The sequence below is a fragment of the Globicephala melas genome, chromosome 8, assembly GCF_963455315.2.
Source record: "Globicephala melas chromosome 8, mGloMel1.2, whole genome shotgun sequence".
NCBI lineage: Eukaryota > Metazoa > Chordata > Mammalia > Artiodactyla > Delphinidae > Globicephala > Globicephala melas.
In genome coordinates this window covers 50051943-50074104 of record NC_083321.1, presented here as the reverse complement: position 1 = coordinate 50074104, position 22162 = coordinate 50051943, and the positions used below count along the sequence as shown (strand labels likewise).

General features: G+C 54.0%; 1 protein-coding gene across 6 annotated transcripts in view; it reads left to right on the top strand.

Annotated features, from left to right (window-relative positions):
• The window catches only part of PDE2A (phosphodiesterase 2A), a 91200-nt gene that overhangs the window by 756 nt on the left and 68282 nt on the right, over nucleotides 1-22162 (top strand). For 2 of the 6 annotated variants that reach the window (XM_030836173.2, XM_060303643.1), the window contains exon 1: nucleotides 3529-3566. The exons of the other annotated variants lie outside the window; for them this stretch is intronic. In XM_030836173.2, the coding sequence (XP_030692033.1) occupies nucleotides 3544-3566 (23 nt within the window). In that variant the 5' untranslated portion in view covers nucleotides 3529-3543. Of the gene's footprint in view, nucleotides 1-3528; nucleotides 3567-22162 lie in introns of those variants that run through there. 6 annotated transcript variants of the gene reach the window in all.

The following is a 22162-nucleotide window of genomic DNA, read 5'->3' as shown; positions in this document are numbered from 1 at the left end:
TGGCAATTTAGGCAACTTTGTCCCCGAAGCCCCTGTCCCAGAGAGAGTCATGGGGCTGGCTGGGATGTGGCTCCTGTGCACCAGCCTCGTGAGCACCCACATGCAGCGAGATGCACGTGCAGGTGAGTGGAGGGGGCTTCTGTGGAGATGCCCTTCCACCATCTGAGGGCTGCCGAGGTAGCAGGCAAGTGACATGTGTCTCCAAGTCAGTGGCGGTGCAGGTCTATGCCAGGCTATGTGTGTGTGTGTGCGTGTGTGCATACATGTGGTGGGTACAAGGGACATGTGGGGTGTAGAGGAGCATGTAGAGTTCTGGGGTCCTTGGTGGTTGGATGTGCAGCAGCCTGTCAGGGTGTGTGAGCATCCCGGTGTGACTCTCAGAGTTTTTGTGAGAGTATGTGTGCAGAGGTGTGTGTGTGTATGCATGTGTGTGTGTTTGAATTTGTATATTGGCATGCATGTTAATGTGTGCTGTGTCTGCAAAATAGAGTGACTCGATATTGAGCATGTTGTCTGATTTCATGTGTATTCATGTTGGTGTGTGTTTGTTAGTGTGTGAATATTAATACTACCGTGTGTGTGTGTGTGTGTATACGTGGGTGTCTGTATTAGCATGTGTTCCGGTGTGGGTGTGTGATCATGGTGCTAGTGTGCATGAGTGTGTGGCTCATGGTGCTTGTGGCTGGTGTGTGTGTGTGTGTCTATGTGTTCATCTGAGTGTGTGTGAGTGGCTCTTTCCTTCCCCTGGTGGTTGAGGACACAGCTGGGACACTGGCCCACCGAGGCCGGGTGGGGGTGGATGAATGTGTGACCACCTCCATGAGCTCAGGACAATTCATTCTACACCCTGTGGGGAGATCCAGAAAAGAAATAGGCAATAATGGCTCTGCTCTCTGGGGCCTCCTAAGCTTCCTAACATAAAATAGCTTGAAAATAATTAAGCAGTAAAGACCAAGATCACGCTAAGAGGTGGGGGTGGGGCGTGGCCACAGAATGAGCAGAGGCCCTGGGCTGGGATGGGGTGTGTGCCTGGAGCAATGAGGAAGCTGGAGGGGTAGGCAGGAAACGCATTGTGTGGGGCTTTGAACTCCAGGCTTCTTGGGCTTTATCCTGAGGGCCCTGGGGAGTCCAGAAGGGTTTTGTGCAACAGAGGGACATGATCAGATTTGGGATTTAGAAAGCTGCCTCAATGGCACTGTCAAGGTTAAACTGGAAGGGAAGGGTGGGAGCCAGGAGGCCAGTGTGGAGGCTAAACCAGTGTGGGTATCAGTGAGGTCTGGGGCCACGTGGGCCAAGGGGCAGATGAGACCAGGGCTTTCTGAAGGGAGAGGTTGGAGGGCTTGGGAAAGAGGATGGGGAAGGGGAGCATGGGAGTGGCTCAGGCTTGGGCCAGGGTTGGGGGGGGGTGCAGTGGTGTGACCTCAGAGGGTCCAGATGTGGGGAAGGAAAAGCTCTTGGAAGGCTCAGACATGGAAGGTAGTGAAGGGACCCTGGTAGAGTTTCTAGCCAGGGTGCAGAGGGTCTGAGACTGTGGAGCCATCTCTTCCCAGACAGGGAAACCAAAGCTGTGGCATTGTCGCTCTCCTCCAGCTGCGAGGCTCGTGCTGAGTCTCAGTCCTCTTCCCTTCGGGCCTGCACAGGCCCTCTTGGTTGCCTGAGCTGGATGGCTCCATGAGGGTTAACTGCCTTTATGCTCCTGCACCCCCCAGCTCCCCCTGCCCACCAAACAGCTCCTGGCTCTGTTCCTGCTTCCCACTCCAGCCTCTTGTCCCTGGGGATTACTGATGGCTTGGCTGGGATCTGGCCAAATGGGGGAGGCAGAACTCCCAGCAATACCTCCCTTCAGTCTTAATGGACTGGGGGTCTCACCCTCAGCTACGCTGCTGTCACGTCCAGCCTGCACTCCTCAGGCTTCTGCTGCTTCGGCCTCTCCAATGTACCCACTCAGTGTGCTTCCATTCCTGCATCTGATCATTCATTCGTTGATTCCTTTACTCAACAGAGATCCCCCAATGCCTGTTTGGTGCCCGCTGGCTTGGCCTCTGAAGACACAGAGAGGACCCTGACTCAGATCCTGCTCTCAGGGAGTGCCCAGTCTGATGAGGAAGGCAGCAGTGGCAACGCAGTGGAGAGTGCTGGGCAGAGAGAAGCTGTGGGAGTGGGGGCCTGCACCAAGCCAGGGCTGCCCAAGAAGAGACATTTGAGCTGGATCTTGAGGGATGCATAAGAATTGCCCAGGCAGGGAAGGGCAGAGGAAAAAGCCTGTAAAAGTGGGTAGATGTGAGAAAGCACAGTGTGTTCAAGGGGCAAAGAGAGTTTGGGTTGGCAGGAGTGAGAAGGGAGTTGAGAAGAGGAAGAGAGGCAGAAGGGGCCAGATTCTGTAGGGTCTCAGGAGCAAGGCTAAGGGGCTTGTAGGGGCTTGGATTTTCCTCATAAAATTAGGGAGCTAGGGAAAGGCTTCTGCATAGGAAACCTCCCCTAGGAAGCCCTCCCTTGGTTCCCCATTCCCTCTGATCCCATCACCCACCCTGAAGTCTTTCTCCCTGATGGTACAGGGTCAGGAATGCAGCCCCGATTCAGCCTTCCCCTGTGATGTCCCCTGTGTGTGAGCTCCTTACCCAGCCAGCCAAGGAGTTCCTCAAAGGCAGGAGCCACCTCCCTGTGCTTCCCCGCCCCACTCACAGCACAGGGCTGGGCACCAAGGCTCAGTCAGTGCAGCCTCCAAGGCAGAGAGGACATGAAGAGCGTCTGGGCCACCTTCTAGCAGTTACTTCACTCCTCTCTACAGCTTGGCCGCAGATCTATCCAGCCCTGCTTACATACTCCCAGGGGAAGCATGCTCATCCCTTCCCTCTTGGGCAGCCCTTCCCTTGTAGGCCCAGCTACTCCAGGCTGCCTGGCCTTGTGTCATTTCTCCATCCTGGGTCACTGTCCTTCTTCCCAAGCAGGGCCAGGCTGGGGCATAGTGGTTCAGTAGTGCTATGAGAGATCAGTGGCCTTTATTCCAACTACAGATGGTAAAACAGATTGAGCAGTCCCTGCGCCCTCTCCAAAAATAAAGATAAAGAAGCAGGCATGGCCAGAGTAGGGAATGGGGATAGACAATGAGGAGGACGTCCTACCGGCACAGAGGGCCTATGGAATCTCCTGGCTTCACAAGAGCGGGATGTGGGCATGAGGGGAAGTTTCCCAGGACAGGAGGGGGAGTTGGAGGCAGAGACACTATTAGCCCCACCCCTCCTGCAGGTGAGTGATGTCATCCAGGGAGAGGGGGACTGGAGGGGCTCAGATAGACAGGGGAGGGGCCTCAGGATTCCTTCCTTCCTTCTTTCAGCAGCCATTCAATGGATTGCTGCCCTACCAAACGTGGCAGCTCTTCAGGGAGAGGGACAGAGCCAGTGACCGCTTGGAGGGAAGCCTGTGGTCTTTCCTACCTCTGCCAGTGTCAGACAAAGGAATTTAGGAGGAGGGGCCTTGGGGCTGGCCTTAAAAGGAAGAGTCACTTCTCCCGGCAGAACTGAGAGACAGCTCCAGGAAGAGGGAATGCCACATAAAAAGGCCTTGAGGTGAGCACAAACATGGTTTTATTTATGTGAGGACTGTTAAGAGTTCAAAGTGGCCTAAGTGTGAAGTTCAAGGGTGGGGGAAGAACTGGGCAGAGCTGGAGTAGGAGAGGAGTGAAGGGATTGAGGTTAGAGCAGAGTAAGCGCTTTCTGCCATCAAGGTGTCCCCCAACAGCTTTGACATGTAGGCCTGGTGCAGATTCTTGGGCCTGCTGAGGGTCTCCTCATTGTTTGAGAATGGGGTGTTCAGTGAACAAACAGAGACTCTGGAAATGAGGGAGAGGCAGGGGCTGAAGAAAGTGGGCCCCTTCCAGAAAGTGGCATGCAAATGAATGCAAAGTAATATGCAAATAAACCAGCTTGGGCTTGGCAGCTTTGGCTGGGAGGAGGAAACGTCACCCCCTTCCATGCTGGCCTCCCACCCGCTCTGCCGCAGCCCCCAGGACAGCCGGAGCAGCCTTGTCTGCTGCTTTGAGCACCTCAGTTTGTCAGAGCCACAAGATTGTGGCCTCCAGGACAGGGGCTACAGGCACCCTGAGCAACCCCATCCTCTCGGGAAGTAGATGTATTTAGTAACAGATATTTTCAACACATTTATCTCCCACTGTTCAGCTGCCCATTCCCTGGGAGAGGCCAGGTCCCCAGGGATGTGACCCACTTCTTTTAAGTCCCTGAAGTCACCCTTCTCACTGCCTTCCCTGAAAAACAGGAGGCAACTGGGGCTTGGTGCAGCAGAAAGGATTTAAATCAGACAACTGGGAGGACTTCCCCACAGTGTAGTTGCTGAGCTATGAGAACCCTGTGTCTTCTGGGCTCTCACTCTTGAGGTGGCTACCCTGGGTTCAGAGGAAGCTTTGAAAATAGAATAGAGAAGGTAGCAGACAGACATAGGTTCCAGTTTCAGCAACTTTACTCTGTATGGTCCTGGTCAACTTAATTAACTTCTCTGAGTCCCATGTGGATAATGGAGTGGGAATAATAATACTTTCCTGGCAGGATAACTGAAGGATCTGGAAGTGGAGCGCTTAGCGCCAGGCATGCAGCAGGTGCTCATAAAGATTCGCTGCTGCCATTATGAACCACCCACACTCACCTACCCTTTTAGAAAGATTCAGTGGGGGGCTGGAGGGGGAGAGACCAGAGCTAGTGAGCCCAGAAGCTGTCATCCCGTGGGAGAGACAAAGAGGTCTGAAATGGAGCAGTGGTGGTGGGAATGGTGAGAAGTGTGGGTGTTCCGTGGGAGGGGCCGAGGGGCCTCAGAGACATGTGACCACCTCCCTGGGCTGCCCTGTCTGGTCTGAGACTAATCCCCAGGGAAAACAGTGGAGGAAAGGGCCTGATGAGGGCTTAGGTCTGTGGCCGCGCCCATGGCAGTCTATGAGTCATTCTGGGAGTTGTAGTTTCCAGTGAATTTGCAGTGAGTACATTTTGTACTGCCACCTTGGATCCAAATCCACACCCTGCTGCTGAGGCTGGTGGGGCAGGCCCTGGTGAATGTTGGAATATTCGAGGCCCAAAGGTGAAGCAGCCTCCACCCCTTCCCTCGGGGATCGCTTAGCCTGATGTGTGTTGGCAGGTGCAGGGATAAAAGGATTAAGCCATAATTATGACTCTTCACACGTTCACACAGAAGTTTACAGCTTCCAGAGTACTGTTTTCACATCTATGATCTCATTTAATCCTCACCACAAACCCCAGAGACTGCTGTCTTCTGGATGAAGAGACAGGATCTGAGAGGGGAAAATAACTTGCCCAGAGGTATCCAGCTAATACCGAGAGAACAGGTCTGTCTGCCCCCCAAAGCTCCTGCCCTTTCCATGGATTATTGTCCCAGATGGCAAAGGCCAGGCCTCGAAGGACAGGCAAGATATGGAAAATTAGACATCTCAGCAAAGGAGCAGCTGAGCAAAGACCTGGCTCAAGAGTAAGAAGCAAGGGCTGGGCTCCTTGGGATATGAGGCTAAGAGATGGACTGGCCAGCCCCAGAGACCTAACTCCAGGCTTTGTTTGGACTTCTTGCTGTGGCCCACTAGGACTTACCCAAGGATTCTGAGCAGAGGCAGGACCTGATTAGAGCTGAGCTTTGGGAGAATTGAGCTTACAGTCCTGGACTGATTGGACTGGAGCAGGGATACCCAAGAGAGCCTGAGACTTCTGAACTCCATTCTTGGTGCTCCCAGAATTTTGCTCCTCTTCTTCCGGCACACTTCTCAACTTCTCCTTCTTCCTCTCCCCCTTCCTCTTCTTCCTCTCCCTTCTACCTATTCTCCTCCACCACAGCCTGAGGAGTGATGACCATGTATCATAGAGCTGTGCTGTAATGCCACATATCTCCAGCAGGGGTGCTGTCACACACAGTCCATTCTAGCCGCCTTTATGTTTGAAAAGGCTGGAAAAGGAGCAGAGATGAAGGGTGGGGAGAGGGCAATCCATTGTTCTCCACTTCCGTCGTGCTGGGCATGAGAGGGCTCTGCTGAAATGGCATAGGGAGAAAGTAGGCTGGAGAGACTGGACCCCACACGGCAGGGACAGACACGCTGGAGGGGTTGAACCTGGAAACAAGAAATTTTTCCTCACCGTTCTGGGGCAGGCTTAGATTTGGAAATGGATTTAGACTGACATTGCAGTTGGTGTCTGGATTTCTATTGGATGATGATTTCCTTGATACTTAGATGGGGGCGAGATTGGTTGGTTTCTTTGTGTTTCTGTGTGTGTGTGTGTGAATGTGAACTTCCAGTTGTACATGTGTGTGTATGGGTCTGAGAGGGTGAGAGTGTGTGGATCAGTGTTTGTATAAAAGTGTGGACATATTCATATGTGTGAACATGTGAGTGTCCATTTTTATGCCCGAGTTATTGGTAGATGGTGGCTTGTTTGTATGTGTGCCTGTGTGTAGAGTGTTATGTACATTGTTCTGGTAACGCTGTGTAGATGTATATGTCTGTGTATGTGGGTGAACATGTCCGAGTGGGAGAGCACAGATGAGTGGATGTGTGTGAAGGTACCTGCTCTGCCTGACAGCAAGGCCATGCCCAAGGTATAGCTACTCAACACTTTCTCTCCTGGATAACACCTGCCTAAAGGGAGAGACAAGATGTGCGTGGACTTAGGCTGAAGGGGCTGTCATGTGCGGGGCTGGGCTTCCGCCCGGGGACTCTGGCCCGCTTCTAGTCAGTGAGGGCCCTGGAAGGAACAGATTGTCTCTGTGTCCAGGCTCAGGTGGGGCCAGCCAGGATCCTGGGCCATCAGACTGAGATGCTGGACATGGCTAAGAGGTGTCTAGCTTCCATTCTTCCTGGGAACTCTTAATGGCTGCACCTGTTCCCCACTAGAGAGTTTCAGGGACTCTCAATCCAGTCTTCTCGTTATATAGATGCAAATATTGAAGTCCCAGAGTGGGGTTAGTGATTAGCACAAGATTTCACAGCAGGATCCAGGGAGGGATGGCAGGGCTTGGAACAGAGAGAGGGGGTATGTCTGGCCTGGAAGGCCTCCCTCCCTCCAGCCTCTGGAGCAGGCAGGGAGCTCAGAGTAGAGGTTCAAGTCTGTGCCATGAGGCCACCTCCTGTACCTGGGCATTACGACTCCTCCCAGGCCTCAGACGCCACCTTTGAAGTTTCTACCAGAGCCTCTGCTTGCTGTGAGACTCCTCCAAGGAACCTGTGAAGTCTGTCATTCTGTGGAACATGGAGACTCGATGCAGAAGAGTCCAGCAGTGGGGTGGAACCAGGGAGGGGCCTCCTCTAGAAGCCTCAATGTCCTTATCTTTGTATCAGATATCTTCGTAGGTTTCTGTTGTTCTAACATTCAAGGCTTTCCCTAAAATCTCTTCTTGGTCTCCTAGTACTGAGACTTTGCTGGGATCTGGGGGAGTCCTGGAGGCCCAGCTTGGCTCAGTGTGAGGGGGCCAGGGTAGCCCCATAGGGAAGGGGCTGCCCTGGGAAAGAAGGATGAGCTTCCTGTCCATGGGGTAGGGAGGTGAGAGCAGGGGCTGGGCAGCCTGGTTAGGGACGTGGGAGATGAGACTCCTGCCTAGCAGGGAAGTTGGTGGCAAACTCTCTGAAGTTTGTTAATCTGTAGCTGCCATGGAGGGACCAGAGGACATGCCTCTGCCCATTCTGTAAGAGGAGGTTTGAGCCCCAGACTGCTCCCCCTGGCGGCCTGGGCAGTGGGAAGGTGTGAGGTTAGACCATCCAGCTGGAAGCAGGGAGATCCCCCTCCTAGGGGGAACTGGAGAAAAATTTGTCTTCCTGGAGATTTGGGATTGGAGGCAGGGGGCTGGATGTGAGGACATTCTGGTGGAGGTAGGAGTGGGATGGGTAGGACTGGCCAACTCTGCGGTGGTTTTGCTGGTTCAGCACTGGCGAGGAGGGAGCAGACAGACAGACAGACACACAGCTTCCTTTGTGCTGAGTCGTTGGGAGTCTATTGTGGGAGGCCCCTGGCTGGGGGCTCAGACATTGGCTCTGGGTGGAGCAGGGATGGAGGCTTCCTGGTGCTGGGGGCTGGGCGGGAATTAGGGTAGCAGAGGAGAGGAGCAGGCAGCCCAGTATTGCATCCTTCCAAAACCAGAGAATTCTAAGTTATCTTTTCTTTTTTTATAAATTTATTTGTTTATTTATTTTTGGCTGCATTGGGTCTTTTTTGCGGTGTGCAGGCTTCTCATTGCGGTGGCTTCTCTTGCTGCAGAGCACGGGCTCTAGGTGCGTGGGCTTCAGTAGTTGTAGCACGTGGGCTCAGTAGTTGTGGCACATGGGCTTAGTTGCTCCGCGGCAAGTGGGATCTTCTCTTACCAGGGCTTGAACCTGTGTCCCCTGCATTGGCAGGCTGATTCTTAACCGCTGTGCCACCAGGGAAGTCCCCAAGTTATCTTAAAACTTCAAGTGGAGTGGGGTTTAGGGGCTAGATGGAGAGAACAGTGTTTACAGAGTGCCCTTTATGCAGTTGTCCCTCGGTATCTGGGTCCCTCTGTGGACACCAAGCTCTGAGAATGCACAAGTCCCTTATTTAAAATGGCATAGTATTTGCATATAACCTCCATGTACTTTAAATCATCTCTAGATTACTTATAATAACTAATATAATGTAAATGATCTGTAAGTAGTTGTAAATACAATGTAAATGGCAAATTCAAGTTTTGCTTTGTGGACCTTTCTGGAACTTTTTTTTTTTCTCAAATATTTCTGATCCATGGTTGGTTGAATCCATGGACGCAGATTGGAGGGCCAACTGTATGTTCAAATCACCTCCTTCAGTCACCTCAACTAGCCTCCAAGGAGCTATAGCCCTATTTTGTAGAGGGGAAACAGATGACACTCAGATGGCTTAAATGAAGGCAGTTTGATGCAGCAACAATTACAGAGGAGGGGTAGGATTAAGGGAACCAACAGGGCATGTGGAGGCACTCAGGACTAGCATCTGAGAGGCCCGAGGAGCAAGGAGAGTGCTCTAGATGCAAGCCGGGTCCCGGATGGGAGCTGCCCTACAGAGCCTGTCAAAGGAGGTGGGGTGGGAGAGGGTGTAAATACCCTGAGCCCTCTCACTTCTCTCTCTGCTTGCCTGCCCTCACTGGCAGAACTGGATTGGAGGCTAGAGGGCAAGGGAGCTTGATGAAGCAGCGTTAGAAGTCATCCTCTGGGGCACAGAGAATGGCAGAAAAGGGTGGAGATTTGGAGGGACAAATGGATGATGGGAAACTGAAGCCCAGAGAGGGTGCCGACTTGCCCAAGGTCACACAGCCAGTAGGTCTCAGAGCTGGAGCCAGAAGTCAAGCCCTGCCTCTGAATACCCACTTTGTCATGTCCAGTGAGGCCTGGTGGGTGTACCCAGTCGTCTGCTGTTGGGTTGGAACTACTTCCTGCCATGACTGCCCGGCACCCTGTCGGGGCCACACTGGGGCTGCTGCAGAATGTCACTCAGGCCATGGTCAACTTCGGGTTTAGGAAGCTCCAAGTGAAGGGTGAGTTAGAGGGGGCAGTGGGGAGGCTGGTGCGGAGACCCAAGTGAGAGGCAAGAAGGCTGCCATCAGGGGTGGCAGAGGACATGTGAGTTGCATCGACAGGTCAGGGGAGGAGTGACAGCGCCCACCCCCCAGCTCACCTGCTTCAGCTATGGCCCTAGTTCCCCAGTGTCTGCCCACCTATGCAGGGATGTGTGACAACTCTAGATGCCCCTCCAGGGGCATTCCTCCCTGCCTCATCCTCCCTGGGGCTTCCACACTCCAGAGCACCCATCCATGGCACCCATAAGCCACCCCCTCAGACCGTGGCCCCCAAGAGCAAAGCTGTGTCACTGCTGCCTCATCTCTTAATAACACTTATGACCTGTCTACTGCCAAGTCTATTTGAAGTCCTCCCTTTTGAGACCTTCATGCTGGAGTTTGATCTCAGTCCTTTTTGCTGTTCAGAGCTTGGGCCTCGGGCCTCCCTGGGGGATGAGTAAGGGAAGTGGCCCCTCCTGGTGCTGGGGCAGTTAGGGGCCTTGGCCAGCCAGCTCATCCCAGTGCCCAGTGGGGACCCACTTTCAGCCTCTGCTGGACCTCAGGCTGCTGACTCATTATCAGTGGTAATTAGTATCTCCAGTGCAACTTTCCACCCCACTAAGTGCTTGACATTCGTTAGGTGCTATTGTGAACGGCTGCATGCCGGCTTTAGCACCCCTGGCCCAGGCTTCTTCTCAGGGACCAAGTGCCCTGGCCACAAAAACACAGCTCCAGGCATGGGAGAAACAAACCCAAACAAAGAGAAAAACAGACACAGAAGCCAACATAAAAGAAGCAGACCACAGCCCACAGACATGGAGAGTCCCACAACACAAACATCAATACACACTGAGAAACAGACACAGGATGAGTCTAAAGATCGACCTAGACACAGAAGAAACAGAATGAGCCCCAGTACCCTTGTGTATAACCCAGGCATACAGACCGCAGACATGCAACACAGATGCGGATTCAGCACATGCATGGTGCACAACCACAGAAACACTCATGCTCATCATAAACACAGAATACCCATCAGGTAGCCATATCGAGCTACCTTGGATTCCCCACGTCTTACCTCTGGACTGTTGCATATGCTGTTCCTTTGGCCTGGAACACCCTTCCTCGACACCCCCTCCCTTTATTGGCTAACTCCTATCATTCAGCAGGTCTTGGTGGTCCTTCCATACTCCCCAACCTCAGAGCTCTCCTGTGCCACATAGCATCACTGCTATGTTTTGCAACCAGTCTTTACAAGTTTGGGGATGAAGGCTTTTGACCTGTGCCCCGTGAGATGGTGACTGAGTTCTGAGTGGGCGATTAGGGCCGAGAAACTAGGCAGAGACAAACTTTGGGGGGAGTGAGTCAGGAATAGCAGTGAGGAGCCCTGGCTACTCAGGGCCTGAGCAGGCATTTAACTCACTGGCTGGCACAGCTGGATGCCCTCTGCCTCATTTTTTTCAGACTCTGTCTGATTTCTTTTGCATTTCTTCCAGGCTTGTTACCTGACCCAGTTCCCTCCTTCCTGAAGGTGGCTCTGCCTCTTGCCACCTCTCCGAACTCACACACGTTCACTTGCCATCTTTGCTTGGGTGTGCTCCCCTCTACTTCTAAGCCTAGTGAAAACCTCATTATTGGAGGCCTGGGGTCAGAGGCACGACTTCCGTGCATGGCTTCCTAACCCATGCCACTTAGTGTGGGAAAGGGAGGTGGTAGAGGAGAGTGATTATGAGCCCAAGCCTTCGGGACTGCCTCCTGGTTCAGCTCTCAGCTCCTCCACTTCTCAGCAGCAGGACCTGCGCTTAGTTCTACCACCTTTGTCTCCTCGTCTGTAAAAGGGGGATGATAATGGAGCCCACCTCATTAGGGCTGCTGCGAGGATTAACCGAGACAAAGCTTGTGATGCGCATGGTGCACGGTTCAGCTCCTTCCCCGGGCCGCGTGAGAGCAGGAGGAGAGCTAATGAGATCAAGTCAAGTGCACCCAGGAGGTGCCTATGGAGTCCTTGCTAATTGGAACTGAATGAAACCAACATCTACAGTGTGAGCACCTACTATGCGCCCTCTGTAGCTGGTTCTCTGCACCTCCCTGCCTCAGTTTCTGCATGGCTGCCAATTTTGCACAGCTGTTATGCGATGGGGATCCAGAAGGTGGGGGTGTGACTGCTTTTTAAAATTTTTTTTACATTTATTTTATTGAGGTATAATTTACATACAAGAAAATCACCAATTTAAAGTATATGATTCAATGAGTTTGGGTAAATCTCTACAGTCATATAACCACCATTTCAATCAAGGAAATCATATTTTTATCATCCCCTGAGACTTCCCTTGTGCCCTTTGCAGTCATTCCCCATTGGAGGTGACTCCTTCTAGGGCTGTGAGAGGTGCTGGGGTTTCCTTGAGCTGACAACCTGGGCACAGAGAGGGGACTGTCTCTGTATGCTGGGCACAGAGAGGGGACTGTCTCTGTATGCTGGGAGACACCAAGGAACGGCTTGCCCTTTCTGAGCCTTGGTTCCCGTGGACTGGTAGAGGCCAAGGGGCAAGAGGCCAGGGAAAGGAAGGGATGCTCAGGCCATAGTATCCTGAGGGTAGGCTCTGGGTCTGAGGGCTGGGTCAGCTGGGAGTGGTGGCCTCAGAAATCTACAGAGTGGGTGACAGAGATTAGGGAGTTGGTGTTCCCCAAAACCTGCCCCTGCATGGATCAGGTGTGCCCTGGGGCCCAGGTGGAAATGGCCATATATTGGTCCAGACTGGAGCAGGGGCTTGTCCAACATGATTCCACTTGTGTCCTTATCTCCACCAGGGGCCATAAACTCCCCTGGGGACTAGCAATTCCCCTAAAAGAAGGGGAGCTCTTTTGTTCCCCAGTCCTAGACCCAAATATTAAAGCAATTATGTAACTAGCAATAAATTACTTAAAGTAATGACTCACTCAGCTTAATTAGAGCACGAGAGGGAGGGATTAAAGTATTTTTAGAGCACGCACCTCACCCCCTCCTGTGGAGGGAGACTTCTGTGCAAGGTAGGGGTGGAGAAAGGGCTGGGAGCTCATGGAAGGACCCCAGGTGTATGCAAGGGGATGAAAGCTGGTCCTCTGCCCCGCTGAGGTCCCAACAAAGAGAGTGCAAGTCAGAGCTGCAGCAGGAGGGATTCAGGTAAGACTCAAGGAACACTTTCCAGTGGTGCTGATTGGAAAACTGGGACAGGTAAACTAGATTATGAACTCTTTGTGGGCAGGGACTATGTCTGTGACCCCTTCTCCACCTAGGAACAGAATAAGAATGAGATTTGGGGTCAGTCAAGCCTCAGTTTGAATCCCACCTTTACTGGATACTAGCTGTGTGGCCTTGGGCAGTTCCTTTATCACCCTAAGCTTCCATTTCCTTCACTGTAAAATGGGCATAATAATATCCACCTTTGTATATATTGTAAGGATCGAATGGGTTAATGTGACGTGTAAAGCAAACCACAGTACTGACTTTACAGAACCAAAATCTCCAGAAGGGCAGGAATTAGGTCTGTTTTGTTTACTATTGTATCCCAAGCTCCATTCACAGGGCCACGCATAGTAGGTGTTCAATAAATGCTTGTTGAGTGAATGCATGTTAGGTTCATTTCCATTCTCCAGCTCCATATGGGTTCCTTGTTTCAAGGTTTTGTGAATAAAGGAACTAGGTGAGAGGAGGGCAGGGGTATCTCACAGGTGGCATCTGGCCTTTCTCTCCCAGGCTGAGAGGAACAGGTGACTTCCAACAGAAAGAACCGGACTTCCAGGGAAAGGCCTGGGAGGGTTCAGGACCATGGACAGCCCCAGCCTCTGTCTTCCGGTTGCCAGGAGAGTTGCTGGGATGAAAGGGTCTACCGTGTGTGCCCTACACAACCCTGACTGGGAGGAGGAGCCAGCAGTCCAGTCTGACTGGGGAGACCAGAACCTTCGCTCACCATCACTGGGAGTTCAGAGGAGGGGGTATGAGTGCTGTGTGGGGCATCCTGAAAGGCTTCCCAGAGGAGGGGATGGAACTGGCTGGAAGGATTTAGGCAGAGAGAACATCCAGGCATCTGCAAAATGCAGTAATAATTCCGACCCTGAAGGTTTTCTGGGAGGATTAAATGAGTTACTTCTTAGGAATGCCTGCTTGGAGAGGGCGCAACATATGGGTTTACTTCCTTCCACCCCGGTGACATGAGGAGGGATGTTCCCCTGCTCTACTGAGGGCAGCAGGGCCTGGACACTGCTCACAAGCCCTGGGGTGGGGACTTCCTATTCCAGCCTTCACTGACCCCCACCTCTGAGGCTGGACTGAGATGGACAAACAGTAGGTGCACAGGACAGACTGGGGAAAGGTCTGGGCTCCTCCTTCCTACCAGGGCATTGGGAGGCTGAGGGAAGGACACAGCTGGATTGGGCCATTAAAGTTTAATCCCTGACCCTCCCCAAGGCCCACAGCCCCAAGGCTCCTGCCCCAAGTGGCCGCTCTGATCAGTTCTGACCAGCTCTCCTCACACCTCACTGGCTTCCCAGGACCTGGGTGATGAATTACTGATGACAGCATCGCAGCATCACTATGACGACCAGGCATGTTCTTAGCCTCCGGTCAGAATGCAGCGGCAGAGGCCAGAGACCTCTTTGACTCTGGGCCTTTGTACTGGTGTGTGACAGGGGCCAAAGGGGAGTGGGAGATGGGGCAGGACCAGGCATGGGGGCTCCATCTGGAGTGGACTAGAGTTCATTCAGATTGTCAGATCCAAGGGGACCTTGAGGACAGTTGTATCTCTCTGTCCCTCCTTTCTTATCTCTTTCTTTTCATTCCTCCCTCTCTTCCTCCTTCCTTCCTTCCATGTCCCTAGCCCCTTCCCTGTTGGAGGCCCTGAGCTGCCCACCACCTTCACGCCCTGGGAATGAGGCCCAGCCTGACCCTCACCCTTGGGAGCTCAGAGTGAAATGGGGACATAGACATTTCCTGGTCTAGGCTCCAGAGAAGGTGTGTCAGCCACTGGTGGCTCTGTTGGGGGGGTCTGGCTTAGCTCTGCCAGTGGCTGTGTAAAAGGCTTTGCCGAGGGGGTGATACTTCTTCTAGACCTATTGAGCGAGGAGGGGATTTTCCACTGGAGAGACAGAGGTCCAGGGAATTCCCTGGCTGTCCAGTCTTTAGGGCGCAGTGTTTTTACTGCCGGGACCTGGGTTCAATCCCTGGTCGGGGAACTAAGATTCTGCAAGCCAAAAAAAAAAGACAGACAGACAGACAGACAAGTCTGGAGGTGAACTGGTGAACCACAAGGCATGAGTCCAGAGGTGAAACCTAAAGAGGGATGAGAGATTGATAAAAGTCCAGGACAGCCTAAGTGTGGGGTCTGCAGTGGGGAGCACAGGAGGAGTGGAGCCTGGGGAAGGACTGGGAAGGAGTGGACACAGTGAGGAGTTTGCAGTTTGTCCCACAGGGTAAGAGGAGCCCCTGAAGAATTTTATTGTTGTTGCTTGTTTAATTTTAGGGATGGGAAAACTGAGGCTCAGAGAGGGAAAGTGACTTGATTAAGCTCGATGAGGTCCTTCGAGACAGACTGAGACTATGGGCTCTGCCAGGGTCCAGCTAGACCCCAGCTAGGACCTCTTGCCCCAGACTTGCTGGCCAGAATTTTTCCAGGTAACCGCTACCTCCAGTGGGTGGGGAGGGCCCATGGGTGACTTTACCCTCAGTTTTAATGAAATTTGCATAGGCAAGGGCTGTGCTTATGGCCCTTCCTGCCTTGGAAGGATTGGGTGTGGGTGGGAAGTTAGTCGGGGAGGGCATCCAGGGAAGGACCTGGGGAAGTCAGGGGCTTGGCTAAGGTCAGCAAGAGATTAGGGTCAGAAATTGAATCAAACTTGGGTCTTTGGGCTGCCAGCCCCGACACAGTGCCACATCCCCTTACTCCACACCCTCAGGGATCCTTGACTGAACTGGGCACTGGTCCAAGAGGTAAGGGCATCTCTGAGCTCCTCACATTCTCCCCAGGGCTCTCCCCGGCCCTCGCGTCTGATATTGGGCCTGCTGAGGCTGGAACTTATCTGGGCAGAGAGAGACATTTGGCCCCATTGTTCTGATGAAGAAATTGAGGTCCCAAGATAATCACTCAGTAACGGGTCAGCTGGGCCCGGCTGCCTGGCCCTTGGCTCGTCTACACGTCCCCTACCTGAAGCTGTCCCTTGCTTCTCTCCGTCCCGCTGTGCAGCATTGCTGGGCCTGCCAGCTTTGATAGATGGCCCCGTGGCTCAGTCTCCCTCCCATTCCTTTCCGGATGCTGGGCCGTTAGCCTCTTAATCACCAGTCCTACCTGGTGGCCGCCAAGCCATCCATCTTTCCTACACAGCCTCTCCCAGCACAGGTGGGTTTTTTGGGGTGCAGCAGTTCTCCCTTCTCTGTGACTGAGCTGAAAGTGTGGCTGCAGACCCACTCTAGGGGAGTCAAGGGTTAGGGAGCAGTTTATGCCCCCTTGCTAGAGTGCCAGAAATCCCCCCTGGACCTTCCAAGGGTACTTACACATGCATACATGTGTATGCATGCGCATACACGCTCACAGTAACAGTATTGAAAGCTTTCATGTATCAAAAACTACTGTATGCGAAGCATTGTGCCAGAGCTCTGCATGTATAATCTGAGTACTATTGGTAACCCCACTGTACAGATAAGGAAACTGAGGCTCAGAGAGGTTAAGTAACTTGCACAGAGCCACATATCCAGAAGATGGAGGAACTGGGATTTGAACCCAGGTCGCATGGCTCGCTTTTGCATTTGCAACTCCTCTCTTCTACTGACTTAGCACATGCACACACCAGCCTCCATGTTGGCCCCTACCTGGACCAGGTTCCTGAGGAAGAGGGAGAGTGCTGGGCTGAGGAAGGGATGAGGGGAGTCACTGCTTATTGTCCAAAGGCGGCCCCCAGACTCTCACCCTGACAGTGACACTGATCAGCCTGGGAGGCTGCATGGAGGAGGCAGCCTCCAGGCAGTAGGAAGAGGTTGAGAGGCAGTCGATCGATCGTCCCTGCAGCGCTGCCTTCCAGGAACTTAGGCCCAGGGGAGTGTGGCACCGTGGGTCAATCATCCGGGCTGTGGCCCAGATTCAGCGTGCGGGGTGTGTGTATGTGGAGTGAGGCTGGTGTGGGTCCCCTGCCCGCCCCTCCCCCTGCTTTCCCTTTCCCCTCCCTCTCACCTTCAGCCTGCTGACCCTACACCTTCCCCTTGCTCTCCCCACTGCCCCCCACCGTGGGCCCTGCAGCTGAGAATGAAACTACCAGTTCCCAGACACCTGTGTGTACCTATTGCTGTGGGGTTACCCTGCCCCAGAGGCTGATCCTGGGGTGGGTGCTGTGAGGTCGGGGGAGGGCAGGCAGGGAGGCCAGGGGTCAGGAGCTGCAGGAGGTAGAGGCGAGCCTTCAGAGACCTCAAGGGACAATTTAATGAGATAATGAATGTAGAGTGCTTCTTATCACCAGGGCATGCAGTAGGCGCTTAGTCTTTGCTGGTTCCTCCCTCAGGAGTCTGGAGAGAATGAGGCTGATGGGGGCAGATGGGGCGCCTCTGAGGGCACACGAGCTCCCAGAGTAGCTGCCAGGTGCCACTGACAGTGTTAACAATCACAGGAAAAATTAGCTCTGAGGGAGAGAGAGATTAGTACCTGACAGGTGACAGAGTCTAGCCGAGCACTATCATCTTTCTGACATGGGGAGGGGGACAGCTGGTGCTGGGAGGAGTGGTGGCCAGAGCAGGGCTTGGGACCCTCCCCACATTCCTACTGGGAAGTACCCCTGAACAGGCCTAGATAGCGCCCCCTTCCTGGAGCAGCTGCTTCCACCCTGGCAGAGGGGCTTCCGCCAGGCCCTCCAACTTTCACTGACCCCGGGAGACCTGGGTTCAAGTCTTGGTTCAGGCACCTGCTGGCTGGTAGTGGTTAGGGCAGTCGCTTTCCTGTCTTCTCATTTGTAACAGGTTACAGTGAGGATTAAATGACATGTTCCCTGTCCAGTTGCAGCCATTTCCCTGCCCCCAAGGGGTCATGCCCTCTGAGTTCCCCAGAGCCTGTCTTCCCTAGTTGCAGCCCTGAGAGGGAGAGCTGTGAGCCATCTCTCCACTGGATGCTGTCCGCTCCATCCTTGGGTCCCCACTGCCCTGACACAGGGCCTGTTGTTGAGGAAGAAGGAAGTAAAGGGGGTTCCATATTAGGCTCTGTCGTCTTCTCAGTCACTCTGGTAGGGGGGCGAGTGTGCCTGTCTGTACTGATGGTGCCTCCACAGGTAACGAAGGCCTAGTCTGACTCGGATGGGGGTGGAGAGTGCGTTCTGGACTGGGATTCCCAAGGCCTGACTTTCTGCTGTTCCAGATACTGCCTCACTGTACGAGCTTGCACAAGACCTGTCCCTGGGGAGCAAGAGACACATGGAACCTTTCTGACCAGCCTCTTTTCTGAGCGTCTGTTCCTAGATGATTCTGTGTTCTGGGGGAGAGGCAGTGTGGTGGGCTGGTGGCACAAGGCTGGTGACGCCCATGCCGCAGATGGGCAGACCCAGGAGGAGGGGCTCAGGACTGGGGCCAGCCCAGGGCTCTGTGCTCTCGGTGCCCTTGTCCTCATACTGCCCCTGCCGCTGCCTGCTCTGCCTTCCAGTCCACGTTGTGTTACCCCTCCTGCCCCTCCATTTCTGGTCCTCTCTTACTTTGTTATCTGTCTCTATTGCCTCCTGCCTCAGGCTTATCTCCTCCTGTCACACGTCCATCCATCTCTGTCATTCCCCTGCGGCTTCCTCCCTCTCCCTCCCCAGGAGTTGGGCTTGTCTGAGAGTCAGTCCCTCTCTGCCGCTTGTCTGTCTCAGTGGTCTCTGAGCCTCAGCTCTTGTCTTCTTCCACCTTCCTGAATCTCCCTCTCTCTGATGGTGTCTCTGCCTTTCACTGTCTCTGAACCCCCTTAGTCTATCTCTGTAAGTCTCTCTCTGCCCTTATCTCTGGGTCTCTGTCTCTCAGAACCTGCCTGGTCCTGCCCCCTCTGCCTCCCTTCCTCCCCTTGCCAGCCCAGCCAGGGCAGTGGGTCCAGCCTTCCATCCAAGAGAGCGGAGTGGTCCACCCTCCCTCTTTCTTGCTGGCAGCCTCCGAAGTCCCTGACAATTGCCCTCCGCCCTGCACCACGCAGGGCCTCGTTGCTAGGCCTTGGGCTGGCAGCACCTGGCTTCCATAGCGACGGGTGCCTAGAAACAAAAGTCTCCCGGTCCCACACGGAGTCTTTGCGGATTGAGCTCCTTTTGATCAATCAGGACAGGAAACGTGGCCCACTCTGGGCTGCCTCCAGCTTGGAAAGGCGTGAAGAGGAGACCACGGTCTCTGCCTTCTGGAGCTTGGGGGGCTGCTGGGATGGGAGGAGCTGCTCCAGTGTGGCCCTGAAGCCAAAGAGGGAGCCCCCTCCCACCGGGCTCTTCTCAGGAGTTGGCCTGCTACTGGGAGGCGTGGGTCTGCAAGGGACCGGGTTTGGATCGCTGTTCTACTGTTTCTAGCTGTGAGACTTTAGACAAATGACCTCATGTCCCGGGACCTCAGTTTTATGAACTGTAAAGTTGGGCTAATAATATCATGAGAATTAAATAAGAGAATCACCCGGGTGGCCCTGGCACTCAGTAGGTAGTCCCTGACGGCATTGCCCTCCCTGCCCGTTTAAAGTTGTCTAAGATTTAATTAGCAGAGAGGAGAGCAATGGAACCCTAGGCCTGGACAGTAGTATGAGCAAAAGGTGGAGGGTGGAAGGCAAGTGCAGGGCTCACAGGGGCCCTCACCTCACCGGGTATTCACAGAGACGCAGCCCACACACCATCAGGCTCTGAGGGCTGTGGAAACCCTGGAGCTAGAGTCCTGGAGTCCCGGCACTACAGGCAGTTAGAATAATAAAATGTTAGAATCTTGGGCTCCTCCATTCTCAGGACTCCAGGCTCTTGCATTCATAGAATGTACAAAGCACAGACTCTTCTAATAATGGGATTTATAATAGAGGCTCTGATTTTCTTAGATCACAAAGCTCTGGGAGTTCTTGGAACCTGGAAGCCACAGACTGGGGCTCCCTCTATGACAGTGTCTGAGCTGGCAGGGAGTTTTCAGAGCATGGAGCCTCGGGTCCCTGTTGCTTAGAATTTCTTGTGCCTTGGCATTCCTCATGGGCTCAGCGCTGAGCAGTCCTGGGGTGTGTGTGTGTGTGTGTGTGTGTGTGTGTGCATGTGCGCACGCATGGGGGACTGGGGTCAGTGACCAACTGCAGCCCGAGGCACCTCTGGAGCAGGGCCAGCCCAGGAATAGCTGGTGAAGGAAAGCTGGGCAGCTTGTGGGCTGCAGCTGTCCAGGCAGGGCTGGGTGGGATTCTGGCAGCCACCATTGGCTGAGGACCTAATCGCCTTCATCCACCCAGCCTGCCCAACAGGGCTCAGGAGGAGGCATCTCCGTGGGACACTTGAGGGCTGGGGTTAGAGCAGTCCTGCAGGGTCCTGCGGACTGGAGGGCAAGAGGCCCCGGTGACGGGAGGAGATGGGGTGTGGGGGGGCTTGAGGGATGAGAGAAAGAGTGCGCTCAGTGAGGGGACGGGGCTCAGTGGCGCCTGCTGAAGGGTTTCTCAGCGCTGCACTCTCTGCACTGCCCCAGACTGCTGGGGATAGTGGTTGGTGTTGCGGAAGCCTGAGCACCTTGAATCTACTTGCCTGCAGAAGCCTGGGGCGGGCTGAGAGCCAAGAGCTCCTTCTCCCACCTCTGCCCAAAGCTGGGAAGGCTGTTGGAGCTGTTGGGAAAGCTGGGATCTGCTGCTCCTTTTGCTCAACTTCCTTCCCATTCCCCATGGGAATCATGGCTCGGGATGATCAGGATTTGACAGGACGGTGCTGTGGGAGGAGTTGGCACCAGGCAGAGCCAGCTCCCACGGGAGGGGGTTGGCTGCAAAGAAAGTGAGCTCCCTGTCCCTGGGAGTGTGCAAGCAGAGGCTGGATTGCCAGTCAGGGTGACTTCAGCAAGGGGCTCAGATGGGGGAAGGTGGTCAGGAGGCCTCTTCTCTGGGAAAAGTGGGCTTTGTGTGATTGGCCAAGGTGGCCGCCCCTTCTCGACATCCCTGTGTCTCGTTTAGGGGGTCACCATCTGCCCCCCCGTCCCCCACTCCTGCTGTGTGTGCCTGGCCCCGTGCTGGATATGCTGCATACGGACACATGGAGCTGAATCAGACCCAGTCTCTTTTGGGTCTGATGGGGGAGGCACCTAGGGAAACAAATACAGTTGGGCAGGTCCTCCATAAGGAGGCAGATCAGGTTGGAAGGAGGGTTCTACCACCGATTCCTATAGTCCACAGATGTCTTCTGGAGCAATTCCTCTGGGTCAAGCCTTGTTCTAGGTGCTGGGGCCACAGCAATGAGCAAAACGGGAAAAGAGTCCAGTCCCCTGGAGCTGACAGCATAGTGGGGAGGTCGAGTGCCTGGTAAAAGTACAGAAGTGCTGCTGGAGGATTGGTGAGCAGTGAGGGGTGTGGCCAGAAGGCAGAGTGTGGGGCCTGAAAGGATGGTTTGGAGGCGGGGTTAAGGACCAAGAAGGCCAGGACTGGAGCTCCAACTTTATCCTGCGGGCAGTGGGGACCCGTGTGGGTATGGGTGAGGCAGGGTCAGACTTGAGTGAAGAAAAGATTACTCCATCAGGTATGGGCATCGGGGAGAAGGAGACACAGTGGTCCCTGAAGGAGGTACTAGGGCAGGTGCGCCCACCAGTGTTCTATGTGCAGGAGCTCTGTGAGCAGGCGTATAGAGATGTGAGTCTGTGTGTAGGAGTATGTGTGTGTGTGTAGGAGTGATGGGAGTGTGTGTGTGTGTATCTACGGAAAGACAGTGAGTGTCTGGATGATTGTGTGTGGCCTGCAGCAGCCTTGTGTGACAGAAGGCTCTTGGGGTTTGCAGAGGATAAGGAGCAGATGCCAAGGTGTGCCAAGGCCTGAGTCCCCTGGACCTCAGCCCCGATGTGAGCTGGCAGGTCCTGGACTAGTCCTGGACTAGAATCCTCCGGGCTGCCTTCCCCCGCTAGGGTCGTGCAGCTGGCCATCTGCTGCAGACAAGATAAATGTGTATGCAAATAACATGGAAGTGGACGAGACCTGTGGTTGACCCACCCCTCTCCCCCATCCCTTGAGCCTGAGCTCACTCAGCCTGTGCTCTTTCCCGGTTAGAGCTGCTGCGGGGGCTCTGGGAGCAGGCCCTGCCCACTCAGAGCCCAAATCCACATTGTCCCCAACACCTGCCTGCGGCCAGATCCTTTCTCTGTAAGGGCCACTGCCACATCTGGAGCCAACGCCAGCGGACACACAGAGCTGACTGGGGCTAGTGGCCGTTAGCAGCACCTCTGTTAGTTGTGAATTTGAGTACATGGAGACTCACACATCTGCATCTATGTGCCATACTTGGACTCTTGTGCACACACACAATTGTATACACATACTTACATGTGTGCATACGCACTCACACCTGGGCACACATACTGTCTGCACACACACACACATGCACATTCCTGTAGATACGCACACATCTGTGTACACACGCACAAGCTCAGCTGTACAATGAAAGCATCACACATCCTTACAAAGAT